This window comes from Trichosurus vulpecula, chromosome 8, assembly GCF_011100635.1.
Source record: "Trichosurus vulpecula isolate mTriVul1 chromosome 8, mTriVul1.pri, whole genome shotgun sequence".
Taxonomy (NCBI): Eukaryota; Metazoa; Chordata; class Mammalia; order Diprotodontia; family Phalangeridae; genus Trichosurus; species Trichosurus vulpecula.
The window spans coordinates 174,482,550-174,503,957 of record NC_050580.1 but is presented as its reverse complement, the minus strand read 5'-3'; the positions used below and the strand labels follow the sequence as shown (position 1 = coordinate 174,503,957).

The following is a 21,408-nucleotide window of genomic DNA, read 5'->3' as shown; positions in this document are numbered from 1 at the left end:
TAAATTATTAGACACTTCAACAGCTCCCTGTATTCATCATATCATGGCCTTATATTATGTTCACTAGTGGATGGGAGAAATGGGGTAAACTCTCACGGAATACTGAAGAGGATCCAAGTTGATACTTCATGATCATTCTGTTTTCTCCCTTGTTAGCTCTGTGATACTCACAGACTCACTGGACCTTTGTCATATCATTTGTCCAACAGGAATAAAAATGATACTTGCCAGAAGGCAGATGACTGGACCAGAAACATTGATTAAGTGTATTGCGTATGAGGCAATAAGCTTGGTGCTTGAGATATAGATGCAAAAATGAAATAGTCTCTGCGGTTACTTTCAAATAAATAGAAGTTACATTCAAATAAAGTACCATCTCATGTACACAAGTTAGTAAACACAAAATAACATATGTACAATACAAATATGGAAAGAGTTTTCATTACTAGGGCCAGGAGGGGTCAGGAAAAGGCCTTATATAAGAAATGACATTTGAATTGTGTTTTCAGGAAGTTACAGATTCTATGTGGTAGGGGTAAGAAGAAAGTGCATCTCAGACACTGGAGACTACTTATGTAAGGCTGTAGAAGCAGGAGGAAGTCTGTTATGGGAGTGAAAGGGAGACTTTATGAAGGGAAGTGATATGATCATCTTTTGATGTGCCCTATAGTCCTAAGATCTATCTATGCCATAATCTCTATTCAAAAGGGAAAAAGAATATCTCAGCCATTGATAATTTTAAGTATTGTACTCCATACCACTCAAGTTTCAAATGGTGTCACCAAATTCCTTTGGTTCATATTTTCTGGATTCAAAAAATCTAATAATGTGTTAAAAATGTGGTCCTGTAATAACAGTGTACGGGATAGCTACATGTGACAGCTCCAATCCCCTAAAGTGACATAAAATCAACTCCATTTCTTAAATCTACACCATTTTCTCCCTTCCACTTTGAATGACTTTATTTAGGCCCTTGCTATCTCTCACCTCATTAGTATAATATTTTCCTAAGTAGTTTCCTGCCTTTCATTTTCCTCCTTTGTCCAATTTATCATCCATACTGTTTTTCCAATAACTTTCCTTTATATTATGTCGCTCTGATCATGCCATTTCTCAGATCAAAATCCTTCAATTTGTTTTCCCCATTGCCTCCTGAATTAAATAGTCTTGCTCCTTATTCTGGTTTTCAAGACTGCACAATCTAGATCCAACCTGCCTTTGAAGCTTAAACTCATTCACATGGTTTACATTATAGCTAAAATGGAATGTTCACCACCTCCTGTTCCCATTCTTGGTGTTGTCCCATCATTTTTTTGTTTTGTCTCATTCTTCGTAACCTCACTTGGCGTTTTCTTGGCAAAGATACTGAAGTGGTTTGCCATTTCCTTCTCCAGCTCATTTTACAGATGATGAAACTGAGGCAAATAGGGTTAAGGTACTTTCCCAGGGTCACACAGCTTGTCTGTGTCTAAGACCAGATTTGAACTCAGGCAGATGATTTTTCCTAACTCCAGGCTTGACACTCTATCCACTGCACCACCCGACTACCCAACTCTATCCCCATTCATCCCTCTTCCAAATACATGTCATAGCTTATGCTATGTACTAGATAAGGAATGAGAAACCCTGCCCACCCCACCCCCACACATCAAGGTCCAATTCAGGTGCCATCATCCCCTGGCTTCAGCCCTCACTGATTATCCCATAAACCACTCACTATCCCCTACCCCATCTCCAAGCTGGAAATGACTTTTCCCTCCTCAGACACCTCATAGCATTTTAATTGGCTCTCTCAATTACCTTCCTTGTAGCCTGCCTTTTATCATAGTTATTTGAATATGTGACATACTTTCTATTAGATTGTAAGCCCCATAAGGGCAAGGACTCTGCCTTATCTCATTTTCGTAACTACTTTGTCAGATACAGAGTGTCACTCACAGGGCAGATGCTTAATGAATATTAGTTCAATTGAGACCCTTTTGAAGCAGATTTTAAATTGATCAAGAAGTAGAACCTTCACATCATCTGGTGAAGGATACAAGGTCCTACCATTATATGTACTTACTTACACATAATATATTTGTATATATATATATATATATATATATATATATACATATATATATGTATACACACACACACATATACATATATGTATCTATACGTGCGTATATATAATACACAGATACATATACACATACACATACACATGCATACATACACACACACATATACATATATATGTAACACATATACATACCTACACAGTGGTGGGATTCAGCCAGTTCTCACTGGTTCAGGAGAATCAGTATCAAACTTTAGGTTGAGTTCAGCAAACTGGTTGTTAGCAGGGGCGGGGCCTGTGCCTGGCATGTCAGCAGTGGCGGTGGCACCTCGGCTCCGAGAACCAGTTGTTAATGTATTTGAATCCCACCACTGTGTACACACACATATGCGTATACATACATATACCTACGTACATACATACATACATATGTATGTGCGTACATATGTACGTATACACACACACATACACATATATTCCCAGGATGATCCTGTGTTTTTTAAGGTCTAGGGAATAGCCAAGATATTGTATAATGAAATCAAGCATGGCATTTCCTCTTTGTTGACCTCACCCAAAGTGTAAAAAGGAGGTAGATTTCCTAGGCAACCAGAGAGTAGTAAAAATAGTACTGTATTTGATGACTGAATATGTGAGATGACATTCTAGCTCAAACACTTACTTGCTGTTTAATTGTTGGGAAGTTGTTTAACTTCTCTGAGCAACAATTTTATTTGCAAAATGAGAATGGTAATATCTGTACTGCAAGCTCATTCCGGAGTATGTTGTAAAGATCAAAAGAAATCATTCACATAATATACTTTGTCAACAATTGAAGTAAAATACAAATTATATCGTCATCATCACCATCATTAATTTCTTGCACCAAATGCTACTGTTAGATCTTTACCCAGCCCTCCTCCTGTGCCTTCTGGCTTTATCAGCAGTACCTGTTTGTTTCCCAGCACACACAGATATTTGGGTACCCAACTACATTTTACTACTGGATGAGGAAAAGAGGAGGTAAGTACAAGTTGGTCAGGCTTGCACAACTTAACAGAACTGAGTAATGGCTTCGATATTGATGGTGACAGCATGGACTTAATCTTAAAAAAAGTCTCCCTCTAGAGCAACTTTTCATCATTTTCCTTTAGTTTACTGGACTTTCTTCTAGGGTCTTTGTTGTACAAATTCTATAACCTGTTCTCTTACCCCTTCAAATCTCATGTCTTTAGGTATCCTTCTGTTCTCTTTGATCAATCAATCAATAATTCAGTCATTTGTCATATACTAGCTATTTACTATGAGCCAGGCATTGTGCTAAAATTAAAAAAAAGTAAAAAAAAACACAGTCTCTGCTCTCAAGGAGCACACATTCTAATGTAAATATCTAATCATATAGAAGACATATAGAGTATACAAAGGTAATCTAGGGAAGGACACTAGCAATTGGGGGGACTACTCAATCAGTCAGTTAATTAACATTTATGAAGTATTTACTACGTGCCCAAGCACTGTGCTGTGTGCTGTAGACCAAAAGAAAAGCTGAAATTCCCTGCTATTAGGGAGCTCACATTCCAATGGAGGAAACAATATTCAAACATCTGTGAATATTTAAGATACACACAAGGTAAACTGGGCAGCTATGTGGTGCAGTGCATAGAGTGCAGGCCCTAGAGTGAAGAAGACTCATCTTCCTGAGTTCAAATCTGGCTTCATAAACTTGGTAGCTATGTGAACTTGGGCAGTTTACTTAACCCTATTTGCCTCAGTTCCCTCATCTCAAAAATGAGCTAAGGAAGGAAATGGCAAGCCACACTAGAATCTTTGACAAGAATACCCCAGATAGGGTCATGAAAAGTTGGATAAGACCAGACATGACTGAATAACAACAAATAAGGTAAACCAGAGGTAATCCCAAATGGAAGGCACTAACAGTGGAGGGAACCTAGCAGAAATGGAGTTTGAGCTGAGTCTTAAGGAAGCCTGGGAAATCACCGGGCAAAACTAAAGAGGGAGAACAGGCATGCAATCATCCTATGGGGTGTCATGGGCTGGAGCACTCTTTAATATTTGTGTACCAGGTTATTCCTTTGCCTTCTACTCAACAGTTTCCAAACTGTTGTCTGGCCACCACTGTCATCAGCTAAGTTTGTATATCTTGAGGTCTCAAAGGACTCTCCCGCCCTACAAATTCTGCTTTTTCTCTATCTCTTTCTTCCATCTTCTCACATAGGTTATGCTCATCTCTTTACAACATCTGCATATGCTATTGTTCATTTTTACCTCAAACATAACATTTTAATAGATTCTGTTCCTTGACCAATTACTTCATATCTGCTAGCTTAAACTATTTCTGAATTTCTCTCCTCTGTTCCCCTCTTTTTTTCCTGTTGTTTCTTCTGAATAGCTCTTTACCCACCCCCACATTTGGTATCCTTTCCTGTGATAACATGCTTGTCTTTTTTTTCAAGATTTCCCTCATTGTGCCATGCTGTGGGGGCTATTAAACCTAACACATTTATTGACATCCTGCCTGATTTTACCTTGTAAGTCCATTACTGTTAGGTTCTAGGGGTAAAAAAGACAAGCAACTATTGGCTGTCTCTTGAGGGCCACCTGACACAGTAAAGGCCAAAAAAATATAGGGCCTTCCATGTTTGCTTAACATATACAATATTTTACGTATCTTCAAATTGGGCCTTTAAGTTTATTTGAGGCCAGGATTCCTTTTAATGTAATTAACGGCAAGTATGAAGAATTGACTGGTATGTGTACACATACATACATATACACACATATATGTGTATATAATACTTATATACATATGCATATACATACACACTATGTATAGAGACTCAACAGAGATATTATATATATAATATATATTTGTGTGTATATATATATATATGTATACACACACATATATAAGATCTCCTCTGTTGAGTCTGCATTTTATGAATCTGCCATCCCAACCAAAATCTTACTCACTGCCTCACCTCCCTTGCTTCAGTATAATGAAGTTTGGCAGTTTGATGCTATCTTAATTATACTACCACTAGACTATCAAGCTCTCCTGTGCAGAAAATCTGAAAGATTTAATGGCCTGGACTGATCTTGACCCCAGTTTGGAAACCTCTCTTTAATCAGCCTGATTCTGAGTTCAACTTCCTTTCCAATGGCCTATCTTGTACATCATGAAGGCTGCCACAAGTCATTTCCCTCCTTCCCATTGTGGTCAGATTGAGGCAATCATGCATAGTTTACTTGGGAAGCAGCTGACATTTGCACAAATAAAAGTGACTGAAGAATTTCTCATTACTTAGATGTCTTTTAAGGGCACATTGCCTACCCAGAGTACATCCGTCTCAAGGTAGATAGATTAGGTTTGTTCAGTTCTCTGTCCTGCCCCTTCTCTGGACTAGCCCTCCCAGGTAGTATCGTTTGGCCCCAAGAATGCTTTCTTTTATTCAGATTCTACTGTTGCCATGTAGGGACCTTTAATACCAATGACCTTGAGCAAGTCACTTAATTTTGGGGAGTATCATTTGTAATATGATGGAGTTACACTAGGAGAGCCGATGACCTCTTAGATCCCTTCAGAAGCTTGAAAACTATGATCTAATGATTAACCTCATATATCATTTGCCTCCATATTCCAATTTCCCTTCATTTTTCCCCTTTCTCCATTGCATGCCAAGAACACCAAGAGGAAAATTATGACCCAGAGACTAATAGTTCATGTAGAAGCACCACTAAAATAAGAGGAAAAGGAATCTTTAATGCTTATTGTCTTATGAGAGGTATTGGGAAAGAGAGTCTGACTATGTTAGCAGAATCTAATGTTGGTTGAGGGATTAATAATCTAAATAATTATAAATCACAATTGCATAGCACTTAATGGGTACAAGGCCCTTTGTGTCCTTTATGTCACTTGAGCCTCATGATAGCTCTTTAGGTAACAGGTAGCAGGAGTGTTGTAATCACTGTTTTATTGATGAGAAAACTGGACACACCATAATCTTTATAAGCCTCAAAATCACACTTTGTTAATTGCAGTTAGTAAACAGCAAAGTCAGTACTCAAATTCAAGTCTTCTGACTCCTAGGCTAGGAAATGGCCCTAGAAATGTCATACAAGGTTTTGGGTTCAAATCTTAACTGTGTTTCTGTGCTTCAGTGTCACCATCTGCAACATGAGGTAAGTCAAGATGGCCTCTAAAGAGCCTTGCAGCTTTAAGTTTATGTTCCTATATGATCCTTTTTACTATGATCCTCTTTACTAGGTTGGTGAGTTCACTGGGGTAGGCAAATTGACTTGAAAGTTTATGTTCTTCTAGATATAAGTAGCACTTGGTACTGGGACTGGAGACTTGAGGTGTAATGTAAGGGAAAGCAGGCAAGAGCTAAGGTCTCCTGCATTCTCAGTAAAGATAGCTCCAAGCTTACCATCTGTTGGCTTTTACCAATTTGATACAATATTTAATCTAGTCCCTCAACTTAGAATGGGAATCACATCATCTTGGAGTTTGAAGAGACCAAAGATATCACTTAATACCACCTAAATCTGAACAAAAACGCCCTCTACCATATGCCTGACAAGTTCAGATGACCTACTATATTTTACTGTCTCATAAAGTCATTGAATTTTTAAAGCAAAGAGTTAAGCCTGAATCCTTGGGAAATAACAGTAGAGATATCTTTTCAATATAACATTCAACCATTAATGAATACTCCCATAATTTAACTAGTTATTTTAAAAATTGATTTTTTTCTATTAACAAAATGCTCATTTCCTCTCCATACCACCTTCCCCCATGCTTATTTTTTTGGCAGGGGGAAGAAAATCAAAACATGAAACAAACATGCATTGTTAGGCAAAACAAATTCCCGAACTGACCACATCCCCAAAATATATGCAGTCTGGATGCTAAGTCTATCACCTGTGAGGAGATGATTGGTATGCTTCATCATAGATACTCTGGAATTGAAATCGGTCATTTGGTTGATCAGAGTTCTTCAGTTTTTCAAAGCAGTTTGTGCTTCTCCTGGTTCTATTTATTTCCATCTACATGATTTCATACAAATCCTCCCAATTTCTCTGAAACCATTCCTTTCTCCATCTCTCATAGCACAATACTGTTCTATTACATTTATATATCATAACATGTTCAGCCATTCCCCAATTTATGGGCATCTCTCTTAGGTTCCATTGTTTGGCTACCAGGAAAAGAGCTGCTATATTTTTTTAATACATGCAGGTTATTTTTCTCTTTCTTTGATCTCTATTTGAGTATAGACCTAGAAGTGGTATAACTAGGTCAAATGGCATATATAGTTTCAAAACTTTGTGGGCAGAGCTCTGAATTGCTGGATAGTTCCATCAATGGTGCATTAATAAACCTGTATTCCACAATCTCGCCAACATTTGTTATCATCCTTTTGTTTTGGTCAGCTTTTTCCAATCTAAGTAGTATGGCATAGCCACAATTGTTTAATTGTATTTCTCTAATCATTAGTGATTCAGAGCATTTTCCATATTGCTATTGATATCTTGGATTTATTCTTCTGATGAATGTTTGTTATGTTTGACTATATATAAATTAGGGAATAATTTTTATTCTTGTGAATTTGTATTAGATTCTGGATTCAAGAAGACGTGAGTTTGAATTCAGCCACTGGCATGTACGAGCTGTTTGACCCTGGACAAGTCATTTAACCAATATTTACCATGGTTTCTTCAACTGTAAAATGGGGTGAAAATGGGCTTCCTCCTCTGCAGGGTTGTGGTGAGGATCAAATGAAAGATTTGTAAAGTGCTTAGCACAGTGCCTAGTATATAGTAGGTACTTAATAAAAGCTTGTTTCCTCCATTTAGCAACTATATCCGTTTTTTCTGATTTGTTCTTTGACCCAATTGTTTAGAATGGTTATTTTCTTACATTTTTCCAATTTTCAATCTTTTGGCTCTATTTTAATTTTTCTTATTGTCTCATGGAGTCTACTCAAATTTTCAAGGAATCTATTACTTGTATAAGGTTTTGCATATCTTGTGCTAAACTGTTGTTTCTCTTTCCAAGTCGCTCCTTTATGGCTCTTGTTTCTTTTCCATTTTTTTATCTTTAACATTCTTTTTTATATCCACTCTCCTGGGTTGGAGAAAGGGAGACAAGGCCCTTTTCTTTTTCAGAGATCTGTCTCCCAATCCCCTCTCCTGGAAATAGTGAAAAACAATTACTTTCCAGTGGGATATATTTGTTTGTTTTTGTGTTGGAAAGATGGAAAGCTGTGGCTTCTTTTTGGATTTATGATTCCTATTCAGTCTGATGTTTGTTTTTGTTCATGTAGCTGTTGAGGAGCTGAACTATACTACTTCTTCCTACTCTTTCATGTTGACTGATCCCTCTTAATAACAACTTACTTGGTCTTATTTACTTGAATTTCCTTCTCTTTGAATCCTTCTCCTCCTCCTCCCCTTCCCCCATTTGCTGCTTCTCTTCTTTTTATCCTTCCCATCAGATCTTTCTTTCATTTTTTTAAAAAAAAGTGTTCCTTCTATTCAAATTCTTCTTTTATATCTTTTTCATATTTTCAATGAGGATACTTTTAGTGGTTGATTAATTTTATTATCTGTATAATGAGAAGGTTGGACTTAATGACTTCTAAGGTCTCACTATGCTTTAAATCTCTGATACTATGATCCTGTGAGCCTAAGGTTATTCATAACCATAGATGTAACCCTGGGGTCAGAGAGACACAGCTGCTAACTTACTCTTCTGTGCCCTTTGTGGTATACAGCATCAGTCCCTGTCCCTGATACACATGACCACTCCTTGCCTTTGTACACAGCTGCAAGCCCCATTCCAGGCCCCATGCTGGAAAGCTTGGTACATAGGGCATTTTTAGATAGACCTCTCCACCCTCGCCAATGTCCAAAGTTCTCTGGCTCATTCCCTATGCAGATCTGGCCTGAAAAAAAGTGATTCACTGTGGTTTCTTGTGAACTTTCTAATTACTACTCAGTCTGGTGAGTAGTTTTGGAAGAGAACTAGGTTGTCCTGCTTTCTCCTACTCTAGTAACTTTGCTAGCCTCAAGAACTCTCTATTTCACCATCCCCATCTTGATATTAGTGAGCTAAATAAGAGATTCCTGGACCTAGGTCCTAGGTCATTATCAAGAATTTGAATGGCATAAAATATAATAAGATGTCTATCCAACCAGACACCTGGAAAATACTTAGGCATCTTTGATGTCCCTGTCTCTTCAGTTTACAACAGGTTAACATCATGCTCGATTTTCATGTTGAAAATGAAAAATGACAGGTTTTTATTTAGAATGCATAGGCACTGTGCACGGCTCTCTGGTTTTCCCAAGGAGGCAGTATTTTTCCAACCCAGCAACAACAAATAACCCACACTGGCTAGTCCTGTCAAAATTAAGTTGACAGAGTCACTCTTTTAAAAAATTCAATATTTTTTTTAAAAAATCTAATATTTCAAGTATTATTCACAATGCAAATAACACAAGATTTGTAACTATATACAACAAAATATTTTATTTAATACAAAAGTAGTATGAATATGCTGGAGTGGCAACCCCTTTAAGTTATTATAATGAATGACAGAATCACAGAGTTAGTTCGAAGGGACCTAGAGGCCTTCAACTCTAACCAGAATGTGAACAACTCTCTCCAACAAACTACAGCACATCTAACACATCATTGTGCAACTGGAAGACATCTTGTGAAGTGGAACTCACTACCTCTCAATGCAACTCATTCCACATTTTGATAGCTCTATTGGTCCAAAGTTGTTCTTATATCAAGACTCAATCTGCAACTTGTACTGAATCCCAATTTTGTTCTCTGAGGTCAGGCAGAATACAGTGAATTATTTTTTAGGGGAGAGCCTTTCACATATTTGAAGATAGCTATTATTCCCTTCCCATTTTCACAACCCAAGTCTTCTTTTCTCCAAGATAAAGATCACAATTCTTTCAACAAATACTCATATAACATTATCTGAGGGCCATTACTGTTTTCACTCTTCTGGATTCTCTCCATTTTATCAATATTTTTGTAAAATGTAGCACTAGTTATTATGATATGGAAAATTTATTCAAGTTCTATCAGGTTGCAATAGGATTCATGATGTCACTCAACTATTTTAAGGTAAACATGATTTTCTTTAAAAAATATTATCGCATAAACATTTAAAGTTTCAGAGAGGTAAAAATCGGTCAGGATGAATCTATAAAAGTTTGCTTCACAAAAAAATCATGTCTAACACTGTGTTGACATATGCAAGAAAGGACAATGTATTTAATAATTAAACATTTAGTCACATTGGTGTTTACAATGCCACCCTGCTTTTTTTTTCTTTTCAAGTTTGTTGACAAACTTTAGATCACTGCCATTTAAATTGATATGGCATATTTTCAATGTTCCAATTGTACAAACAAATTTTGTGCTCCTGAATTTGTTTTTGGCATATTTATCTTTTGTGTTTCTATAAAATGTGCTCAGTCACCTTTCACTGAGTATTTACTGTACAGATTAGCATATGAACATCAAGTACCCTACGTAAATAGAGCAATATGGTTAACTGAATTTTCAAGGGAAGTCAGAAAAGAAATCTTTTAATCTATCCCTCCCTCAATTACATATTTTTTCTGGAACTGTGATCTTAGTATCATACTAGGCTATCTAATGCAGGAAATATTGGCAAGGCTTCTTATCTTTAAGGAATCTACCTTTTATCTTATTTTTTAGTTAAAATGTATTATCCAAAACTGTGAATAATCAGTGTTGGAGAGACTATGTATGGGAAGAATGGCACAAGTCATTGTTGGTAGAGCTATGAATTAATCATATCACAGAATTTATAGTTGAAAGAGACTCTGTCGGCTATCCACTACAATTCATACCCAACTAAAGGGTCACTCAGCCTCTGCTTGAAATGATCCGAACAAAGGGAATCCTTGCCTCCCAAAACCCATTCCTCAGTGGAATAGCTCTGATTATTAGGAAAATTTTTTGACATCAAGTGCAAATTTGCCTCTTTGTATCTTCTACCCATTGCTCTTGTTTATTACTTCTGCCCCCCCCCCAAAGAAATATTGTTTTAGGAAATAATTTTAAATTATGCTTTTTAAAATTCCTAAATATTTTATGTGCTTCAATTTATCAATCCCATGGCTGGGCGTATTTACCAAAGAGATCAATAGCAGAAATGGAGGTGCAGCATACATAAAATACTTGTAGTAGCAGTTTTTAAAGCAAAGGATTGGAAACAAAATGTATACCCATTGGTATATGAATATAGTAGTATATTTTTGTGCATAACAAATTAGGAATTTAGAGAAACATGGGAAGATTTGTATGAACTTATGCTAGTGAAATAAGCATAACTATAAATAGATATAAATGTGTATATCTACATATGTATGTATAATATTTAGTACACTAGCAGAAAAAAGAGATGCAAATATATGCATGTATGTGTTATAATTTTTTTACCAATGTTATTAATTGCTAATTAGTATTCTGTTTTTAGTAGTAATATTACTACATTAGCAATATTATATACTACTATATTAGTAAATTAGTAATATTACATTTTGCTAATGTACATGAGCATAGATAAATAAAAAGATAGATAAACCATACCAATATGAAGGAAAAAAAGCACTGGAAGGAATAAAAACAACGTTACTCCTGGCTAAAAGGTAATGAAAAATGCCGCCTTCCTCTTAGTAGCATGGTGCACATATATTTTTAGATTTTCACACTGAATCAGATGGTTTTGTTATATTAAATAATAGTGGAAATGAGAGAATTGCTTTACTTTGGTTTCTAGAGGGAAAGTTCCAGTGTTTCTCTTTTGAAAATAATTCTGTATTGTCTGGATGTCTATTTATGACAATATGAAAGGCATCTCTTCTCATACACATGACTTTAGAGTGTTAACATGGATTGGGGATTTATTGAAATAATCGTGTTTTATGTTATTTTTGTTGTTTATATGAATAATCATAAAAATTGTTTTCCTAATGTTGAATCTTCCTTGCACCCCTGGCATGAATACAACTAGGTCATACTAAATTTTTTTCTGGATTTAGGGAACAATATCCTACTGTACTCTAAGAAATAATGAGCAGGGTGCTCTCAGAAAAACCTGGAAGACTTGCATAGGCTGATGCAAAGTGAAATGTACTGTGTATAAAGCAACAACAGTATTGTAAGATGATTAGTCATGAATGACTTAGCTATTCTCAGGAATAAAATGACTCAAAACAACCCTAAAGGAGTTATGATGAAAAATGCAATCCATGCCCAGAGAAAGAACTGATGGTGTCTGAATACAGATTGAAGCATGCTTTTGAAAAATTTTGTTAATTTTTCTTGAGGGCTTTATTTCCTATGTTTTCTTTCACAACATGACTATTATGGATATGTTTTGCATGACTACACATGTATAACCTAGGTGGAATTGCTTGCCTTCTCAATGGGGGTGGGGTGGGTAGGGAGGAAAGGAGAGAATTTGGAACTCAAAGTTTTAAAAATGAATTTTAAAAATTGTTTTTACATGTAAGTGAAGAAAATTTTAAGAATATTAAATAAATAAAGGGGACAATGATGTTCCAAACTAGACTTTTTACTGATTTCTGTAAACATCCTCTCCTGTCCAATCTCTGTGCCACTGCTTATACCACAATTGTTCTCCCTCAGTTCTCAGAGATTCCCACTTACCCATTAAGGGTTAGATCAAACCTATACCACTCTGTTATATCTTCCACGATTACTCCAGTTAGTAATTGTCTTTCTTTTTAGGATATTACATAGCATTCAACTTTCATATATTTTAAATACTTATACTTATGACATATAAATTTGGAGTATTTTTATAGGTAATTGAGTCTTTCTTGTTACCCTAATTTAATCAGAGCTCCACAAGAGCAGATACCATGTTTTATTCAGTATTTGTTTCTCCCCCAGCACCTAGTACATGTGCTTTAACATAGGACTTGCATTGTATAAATAAGGTTCAGTTCCTACTCTATAGGAACTTACAATTTAATAGAAGGGAATAAGACACACACATATAGAGAAATTATATACAAATAGCAATTTTATGCCAGAGTAGAGGCAGTATGATATGGTGGATAAAGTCCTGGCCTTGGAGTCTGAAATACCTAGGTTCAAGATTTGTCCCTGATGTATACTGACTGCATGAGTATAGACAAGTCACTTAACTTCAATGCACCTCAGAAAGGTTTCTAAGACCAAAACTTAGCAACCAAAATTTAAAAGTATAGTTGTGGTAGGGAGCAGTATGGGGACACATGTGATTTTACTTTGTTAGTGATTTCCTAATCATCTATGTTCCTAATGACAAAGCCATCTTTGACCTTTCTTATTCTTCCATCCAGTCAGTTTTGTTAATTATGCCTCTTCATTACATCAGATATTTCCCTTCCTTTACTACCCGCTTCACCATCTTCATTCTAGCCCAGGGACTTATTTTTGTTGTTATTCAGTCATTTCTCAGTCACATCTAAACCTTCATGACCCCATTTGGGGTATTCTTGACAGAGATACTGGAGTGGTTTGCCATTTCCTTCTTCGGCTCATTTTATAGATGAGGACCTGAGGCAAAGAGGGTTAAGTGAGTTGCCCAGGGCCACACAACTAATAAGTGTCTGAGGCCAGATCTGAATTCAAGAAGATGAGTCTTCCTAACTCCAGACCCAGAACTCTATCTATTATACCACGTAGCTGACCCAGGTTCTTATTACTGAGGAGGTAATTGGGCATTCCCCGATATCCTATCATATAACTTGAAGTATCAGTAGGTTTTCATTAGAACATTCCACATAGTGTCAGATCCGTGTTGTAACCTGTCTAGTATTTTGTCTCTGACAGAGATACCAAGGAACATGGTTGACCTTTCTATTATCAACCTCTTGAGGACCTGGCCCAGACATCCTAGTTTCCCTTAAAAACCTGTTATTATCCTATCATCCCTGAATTTATCTCAAAATGTTGAAGCTATTTTTATTTTCCGAACATATGACTCTCTTTGATAAAAGTAAAAAATAAGAATTTCATTGAACTGGAAGACACTATAAAATGATAATAATAAAAGTTATCATAAATGACACCACTATCACCACCACTAATAATGACAAAAATAACAGATACCATCCATGCTGCGAATGGAAGGTTGTGGCAAAGTAGGTAAATAGCAGTGAAGGTGATATACAGTAGGGATTCTGTGTGTCCTAACACTGTTGTTATCTATGAAGAGCAGATGGACATCCTGAAATACTGACCAAATGGACTCCAGCAATACCATTGATTGGTGTAGTATCTAAGCCAGAGAGATGAAAATATTCCTTTAAATCTAAGAAATAGCTAGAGAACCATACAACTATAGGATGACCCTACAGTACTTGAAATTACTGTGATGACAAGCTTGCCACCAAAAAGAATTGGAGTGACTGGTGCTCCATGTTTTCTACCACAAAAAGAAATCCAACAGGACAAATCAGAAATATGAATCCCCTCCCACCAGTGGAAATGGTTCAGTGTGGATGGCACTGGTCACTAAAGCGGGCAAACCATGAATATGAATGAAATAGACTGAAGAATGAATGTCTTTATCATGCACCATTATGATTACATAACAAAATTAGGAATAGCTTGCTAGTTAGAGGCCAAGGCTTCATGCCACTTTATTTCAATGGTACCCTCAACTCTAAGTCATATAACAATGAATTTCTGACCAATGACAAAAAGTTTGGCAATATACCACCAATCCAATAATGTGAAGAACAAGTAATATAAAATGTGGCATTTTCCAGGGAGACCATTTAATCCCACTGTGCTTCTTCCTAGGCTTAAACCCATTACCTCCACTCCTGAATAGAACTAGCTTTGAAGTCAAAAAAGGGTTCCACCAAAATATCCTATTAATTACTTGATATATGAAGATGTCCTCAAAGTACTTATAAGAACATTAAACAGGGCAGGGTGGAGCCAAGATGGCGGCTGGAAAGCAGGGACTAGCTTGAGCTCCCCGTCGAGTCCCTCTAAAAACCTATAAAAAAATGGCTCTGAACCAATTCTAGAACTGCAGAACCCACAAAACAGCAGAGGGAAGCAGGGCTCCAGCCCAGGACAGCCTGGACAGTCTCTGGGTGAGGTCTATCTCACATGGAGCTGGGAGCTGGGAGCAGAGCAGAACGGAGCAGAGCCCAGCATAAGAGGCACGGACCAACCAGACCAGGAGCTGAGCGGAGTGTGCCCTAGCACCCTGAATCAGTGAGCTGTGGCAGTTACCAGACTTCTCAACCCACAGACACCAAAGACAGTGGAGAAGGTTAGTGGGAAAACCTGCGGGGGTGTAAGGAGTTCACTGTTCAGCCACCGCCCCCGGGGCAGCAGAGGTGGGGCAGCTACAGAAGATCAGCTGCAGTTGCTTCCGGCCCCTGGCCCACCTGGTGGGAGGAATTAAATGGCGGATCAGAGCAGGAGTGAAGAGCCTGCTGAAGATCTAAGTCCAGTCCGGCTTGGGGGTTCTTGGGGAAGGAGGAGTGCTGGTGTGGCAGAGCTGGTGCATCCCCCCAGGAGAGGAACATAGTTCTCTAAACTCTACAAGCAGTCATTCCCCACTGAAAAACTCAAGGGTTAAGTTAGTTGGCTGGGAATATGGTGAGGCAGCAAAAAACGCGCCCAGATTCAGTCTGAGACTTTGGATTCTTTCTTTGGTGACAAAGAAGACCAAAACGTACGGACAGAAGAAGTTAACAAAGTCAAAGAGCCTACACCAAAAGCCTTCAAGAAAAACATGAACTGGACCCAGGCTATGGAAGAGCTCAAAAAAGATTTGGAAAAGCAAGTTAGAGAAGTAGAGGAAAAATTGGCAAGAAAAATGAGAAGGATGCGAGAAAACCATGAAAAACAAGTCAATGACTTGCTAAAGGAGAGCCAAAAAAATACTGAAAAATATATTGAAGAAAACAACACCTTAAAAAATAGACTAACTCAAATGGCAAAAGAGCTCCAAAAAGCCAATGAGGAGAAGAATGCCTTGAAAGGCAGAATTAGCCAAATGGAAAAGGAGGTCCAAAAGACCACTGAAGAAAATACTACCTTAAAAATTAGATTACAGCAAGTGGAAGCTAGTGACTTTATGAGAAATCAAGATATTATAAAACAGAACCAAAGGAATGAAAAAATGGAAGACAATGTGAAATATCTCCTTGGAAAAACCACTGACCTGGAAAATAGATCCGGGAGAGATAATTTAAAAATTATTGGACTACCTGAAAGCCATGATCAAAAAAAGGGCCTAGATATCATCTTTCAAGAAATTATCAAGGAGAACTGCCCTGATATTCGAGAGCCACAGGGCAAAATAGAAATCGAAAGAATCCATTGATCGCCTCCTCAAATAGATCCCAAAAAGAAATCTCCTAGGAATATTGTCACCAAATTCCAGAGTTCCCAGGTCAAGGAGAAAATACTTCAAGCAGCCAGAAAGAAACAATTTGAGTATTGTGGAAACATAATCAGAATAACCCGAGATCTGGCAGCTTCTACATTAAGAGATCGAAGGGCTTGGAATACAATATTCCGGAGGTCAATGGAGCTAGGATTAAAACCTAGAATCGCCTACCCAGCAAAACTGAGTATCATGCTCCAAGGCAAAATATGGATTTTCAATAAAATAGAGGACTTTCAAGCTTTCTCAGTGAAAAGACCAGAGCTGAATAGAAAATTTGACTTTCAAACATAAGAATCAAGAGAAGCATGAAAAGGTAATCAAGACAAAGAACAAGAAAAAGAAATTGCAAGGGACTTACTAAAGTTGAACTGTTTTGTTTACATTCCTACATGGAAAGATGATGTGTATGATTCACGAGACCTCAGTATTAGGGTAGCTGAAGGGAACATGCATATATGTATATATATATAAGTGAATGTTTATGTATGTATATATGTATGTGTGTATATATATATATATATATATATATATATATATATATATATAGAGAGAGAGAGAGAGAGAGAGAGAGAGAGAGAGAGAGAGAGAGAAAGAGAGAGAGAGAGAGAGAGAGAGAGAGAGAGAGAGTGCACAGGGTGAGTTGAAGATGAAGGGAAGATATCTAAAAGAAATAAAATTAAATTAAGGGATGAGAGAGGAATATATTGAGAGAGGGAGATAGGGAGAGATAGAATGGGGTGGATTATCTCGCATAAAGGTGGCAAGAGGATGCAGTTCTGTGGGAGGAGGGGAGAGGGCAGGTGAGAGGGGAATGAGTGAATCTTGCTCTCATCAGATTTGGCCTGAGGAGGGAATACCATACATACTCAATTGGGTATCTTACCTCACAGGAAAGAAGAGGGAAGAAGATAAAAAAGGGGGGGGGATGATGGAGGGGAGGGCAGATGGGGGTGGAGGTAATCCAAAACAAATACTTTGGAAAGGGGACAGGGTCAAGGGAGAAAATTCAATAAAGGGGGATGGGTTGAGAAGGAGCAAAATATAGTTAGTCTTTCACAACATGAGTGTTGTGGAAGGGTTATACATAATGATACACATGTGGCCTATGTTGAATTGCTTGACTTCTTAGGGAGGGTGGGTGGGAAGGGAAGAGGGGAGAGAATTTGGAACTCAAAATTTTAAAAACAGATGTTCAAACACAAAAAAAGTTTTTGCATGCAACTAGAAAATGAGATACACAGGCAATGGGGCATAGAAATTTATCTTGCCCTACAAGAAAGGAAGGGAAAAGGGGATGGGAGGGGAGTGGGGTGACAGAAGGGAGGGCTGACTGGGGAACAGGGCAACCAGAATATACGCCATCTTGGAGTGGGGTGGAGGGTAGAAATGGGGAGAAAATTTGTAATTCAAACTCTTGTGAAAATCAATGCTGAAAACTAAATATATTAAATAAATTTTTTAAAAAAAGAACATTAAACAGATATCTCATTCCGTTGAAACTTTCTCCAACAATATGAAAATGTCATTTTAACTTGATAAGTATAAAATTTTTAAGGTGTGTCAAAGGAGAATAGAGACTGAAATCATTGAGCTTAAATCTGGAGGCCAATTGAACCAATGCATAAGATATTTCAAATATCTTTGTTTCATCCAAATAGGGCATATCAAGCATAAGACAATGAAGAAGAAAATAAGGCTGCATATGTTAAGAGACAGGTCAGCATCCTGGAATCAAAGTTTAACCCAAAGTACATATTTAGAACAATTAGCAAATCAAACCAGTTGTAATGCATAGTTTTTGATACAGTAAAATACATGGCAATGGTTCTAGAACAGAGGTTCTCAAACTTTTTGTGTGTCATGAATCCTTTCTGTGGTCTCATGAAAACTATGTATTCCCTCAGAATAAGAAAAGACCAGAGCTGAATAGAAAATTTGATTTTCAGATGCAAGAGAAGCATAAAAAAGTAAATAGTTGCTTTTGCGGGTTGGCGGGGAGTGAGGCGGCAGCACCATGAAAGCCTCGGGCACCCTGAGAGAGTATAAGGTAGTTGGACACTGCCTGCCTACTCCCAAGAGTCCAGTGCTGCCTCTTTATCGGATGCGGATCTTTGCTCCTAACCATGTTGTAGCAAAGTCCCGATTCTGGTACTTCGTTTCTCAGCTGAAAAAGATGAAGAAGTCTTCTGGAGAAATTGTATACTGTGGACAGGTCTTTGAAAAGTCCCCTCTTAGAGTGAAAAATTTTGTCATCTGGCTGCGCTACGATTCCAGGAGTGGGACCCACAACATGTACAGGGAGTACAGGGACCTGACCACCGCTGGTGCTGTCACTCAGTGCTACCGAGATATGGGAGCCCGTCACCGTGCCCGGGCTCACTCTATCCAGATCATGAAAGTGGAAGAAATTCCTGCCAGCAAGTGCCGCCGGCCCGCAGTCAAGCAGTTTCACGATTCCAAAATCAAGTTCCCTCTGCCCCACAGAGTGCTACGGCGCCAGCACAAACCATGCTTTACTACCAAGAGACCCAACACCTTCTTCTAAGTACAGAGACAAGGAGGCACCTGTTTTATTTGACCCGTTTAAATAAATTTCTCAATTGGAAAAAAAAAAAAGTAAATAGTTGTAATGTTAATGGTTTAGGAAGATCTTCCCCAACCATTAATAGGCCTATGTGACCTGCTTTGAGCTCTGGCCTGGCTCACAGCTGTAATACATCATGAGTCACAAATAGCCTATTGAAGGAAGAACTTGCCTAAGAAGAATTTGCTTAAAGGGGAAGCTTGCTTAGAGGAAGCTTGCTTGAAGAAAGGCTTTCACACTTTTTGCTCATTTCTAATTAGGTACTGAGTCAGCAGAGTTGTGATGCCTTCTGTCTCTGAGAAGTATATATATACTCTGAGTTGCTATTTTGCTTTGGAGGCTCACTTATGAGAAGGACCTTGTGATTTCCTGGTTGAGACTTTGAGTAGCCAAATGTTCAGAGCCCCTCAACTACTCAGATGTAAAGGCTCTCTAGACACAGTGATGTATGTAAAGTATGTAGCAATATTGCTTTGATTCAGGCAGTTAAGAGCCCTGTCTGTTAGTTTTTGTGCTAATTTCACTGCTTGTATTTTCTCTGTATTTTCCCTGACATTCAGGGTGCTGACTTTTCCCCTGAATTAGTGAATGAAATTGAAAGTGGGATTGTTAACCCTTTTTTGAACAGCCTTTTCTAGAAAAGCAGATCTAAGAACCTGCGCTAGCAGCCAACCTGAGTGTGCCAATGTGGTTACCATTACAATAGGAAAGAGAAAATATAAGGGATTCAATAAGGTTAAACTGCTTACGTTCCTACATAAGAAGATGATACTTGTAACTCCTAAGCACTTTCTCATTAATAGGGCAGTTAGAAGAATTATACATAAGCAGAGGTCATGGGTGTGGGTTGAACATGATGGAATGCTTATCTAAAACAATAAAATTAGGGGATGAGAAAGAGTAATGCACTGGGAGAAGGTGAAAAGGAAAGGTAGAAGAGACTCAATGATCTCACGTAAAAGAGGGGGCAAAGAGGGGAAAGGAGTGGGGAGTGCTTGAACCTTGTTCTCATCAGAATTAGGTCAAAGAGGATGTAGCAATCAACTGAGTGTAGAAATCTATCTTTTACTAGAGGAAAGTAATAGGGGAGGAGGATAAGGGAAGGGAGGAATGATAAAAGGGAGATTGGATTGGGGGAGGTAAAACTCATAAACAAAACACTTTTGAGGAAAGACAGGATAAAACAGAGAGTAGGATAAAGGGGGAAGGAGGAATAGGAATGGAAGGAAATACACAGTAATCATAATGTGAAAAAAATTACAGCAAGTTTCTGTTATTTCTTAAATACATAGAGAACTTAGACAAACTTTTGAAATAAGAACCATTCCCCAATTGATAAAAGGTCAAAGGATATGAATAGGCAATTTTCAGACAAAGTCATGAAAGCTAACTATAGTCACATGAAAAAAAAATGTTCTAAATCACTATTGATTAGAGAAATGCAAATTAAAACAGCTCTGAGCTACTACCCCATACCTCTCAGCTTGGCTAATATGACAGAAAAGGAAAACGACAAATGTTGGAGGCAATGTGAGGAAACAAAGGCACCAGAGTTATGAACTGATTCAACCATTTTGTAGAGCAATTTGGAGCTATGTCCAAAGAGCCGGGAATACCATGTATACTCTTTCACCAAGGAATACCACTATTAGGTCTATATCCCAAAGAGATTTTTAAAAAGCGAAAAGACCTATATGTACAAAAATATTTTTAGCAGTTCTTTTAGTGGTGGCAAAGAATTAGGAATTGAGGAGATGACCATGAATTGGGAATGTATATGATTGTGATGGAATATTATTGTGTTATAAGAAATGATGAGCAGGATGCTCCCAGAAATCCTGGTGATTCTTATGTGAACTGATATAAAGTGAAATGAGCAGAACCAGGAAAACACTGTACAGAGTAATAGCAATATTGTGCAATGATCATGTATGAATGACTTAACTATGCTCATCCATACAATGATCCAAGACAATTCTGAAGGACTTATGATGAATACTACCCATCTTGAGAGAAAGAACTGATGGAGTCTGAATGTAGTTTGAAGCATCCTGCTAAAATTTTTTTTTAGTTTTCATGAGGGCTTTTTGGTCTATATTTTCTTTCACAAAATGACTAACATGGAAATATTCTCTGCATGATTACACATATGTAATCTCTATCAGATTTATTGCCTTCTCTACGGGGGGGTGGAGAAAGGAAAAGAAAAAAAATTGAACTTAAAATTAAAATAAAGAAAAATAAAAATTATT

General features: G+C 37.6%; 1 protein-coding gene across 1 annotated transcript; it reads left to right on the top strand.

The window, feature by feature from the left end:
- The first annotated feature begins 18,586 nt into the window (after nt 1-18,586).
- On the top strand, nt 18,587-19,181 carry LOC118829340 (60S ribosomal protein L18a-like). Its single transcript, XM_036736357.1, has one exon. The coding sequence runs from the start codon at nt 18,587-18,589 to the stop codon at nt 19,115-19,117; it is 531 nt and encodes a 176-aa protein (XP_036592252.1). The 3' UTR covers nt 19,118-19,181.
- The last annotated feature ends 2,227 nt before the right edge of the window (nt 19,182-21,408 follow it).

Bases quoted from the DNA above. Each gene is read 5' to 3' on its own strand.
- LOC118829340 (XM_036736357.1), top strand. From the start codon at position 18,587: ATGAAAGCCTCGGGCACCCTGAGAGAGTATAAGGTAGTTGGACACTGC.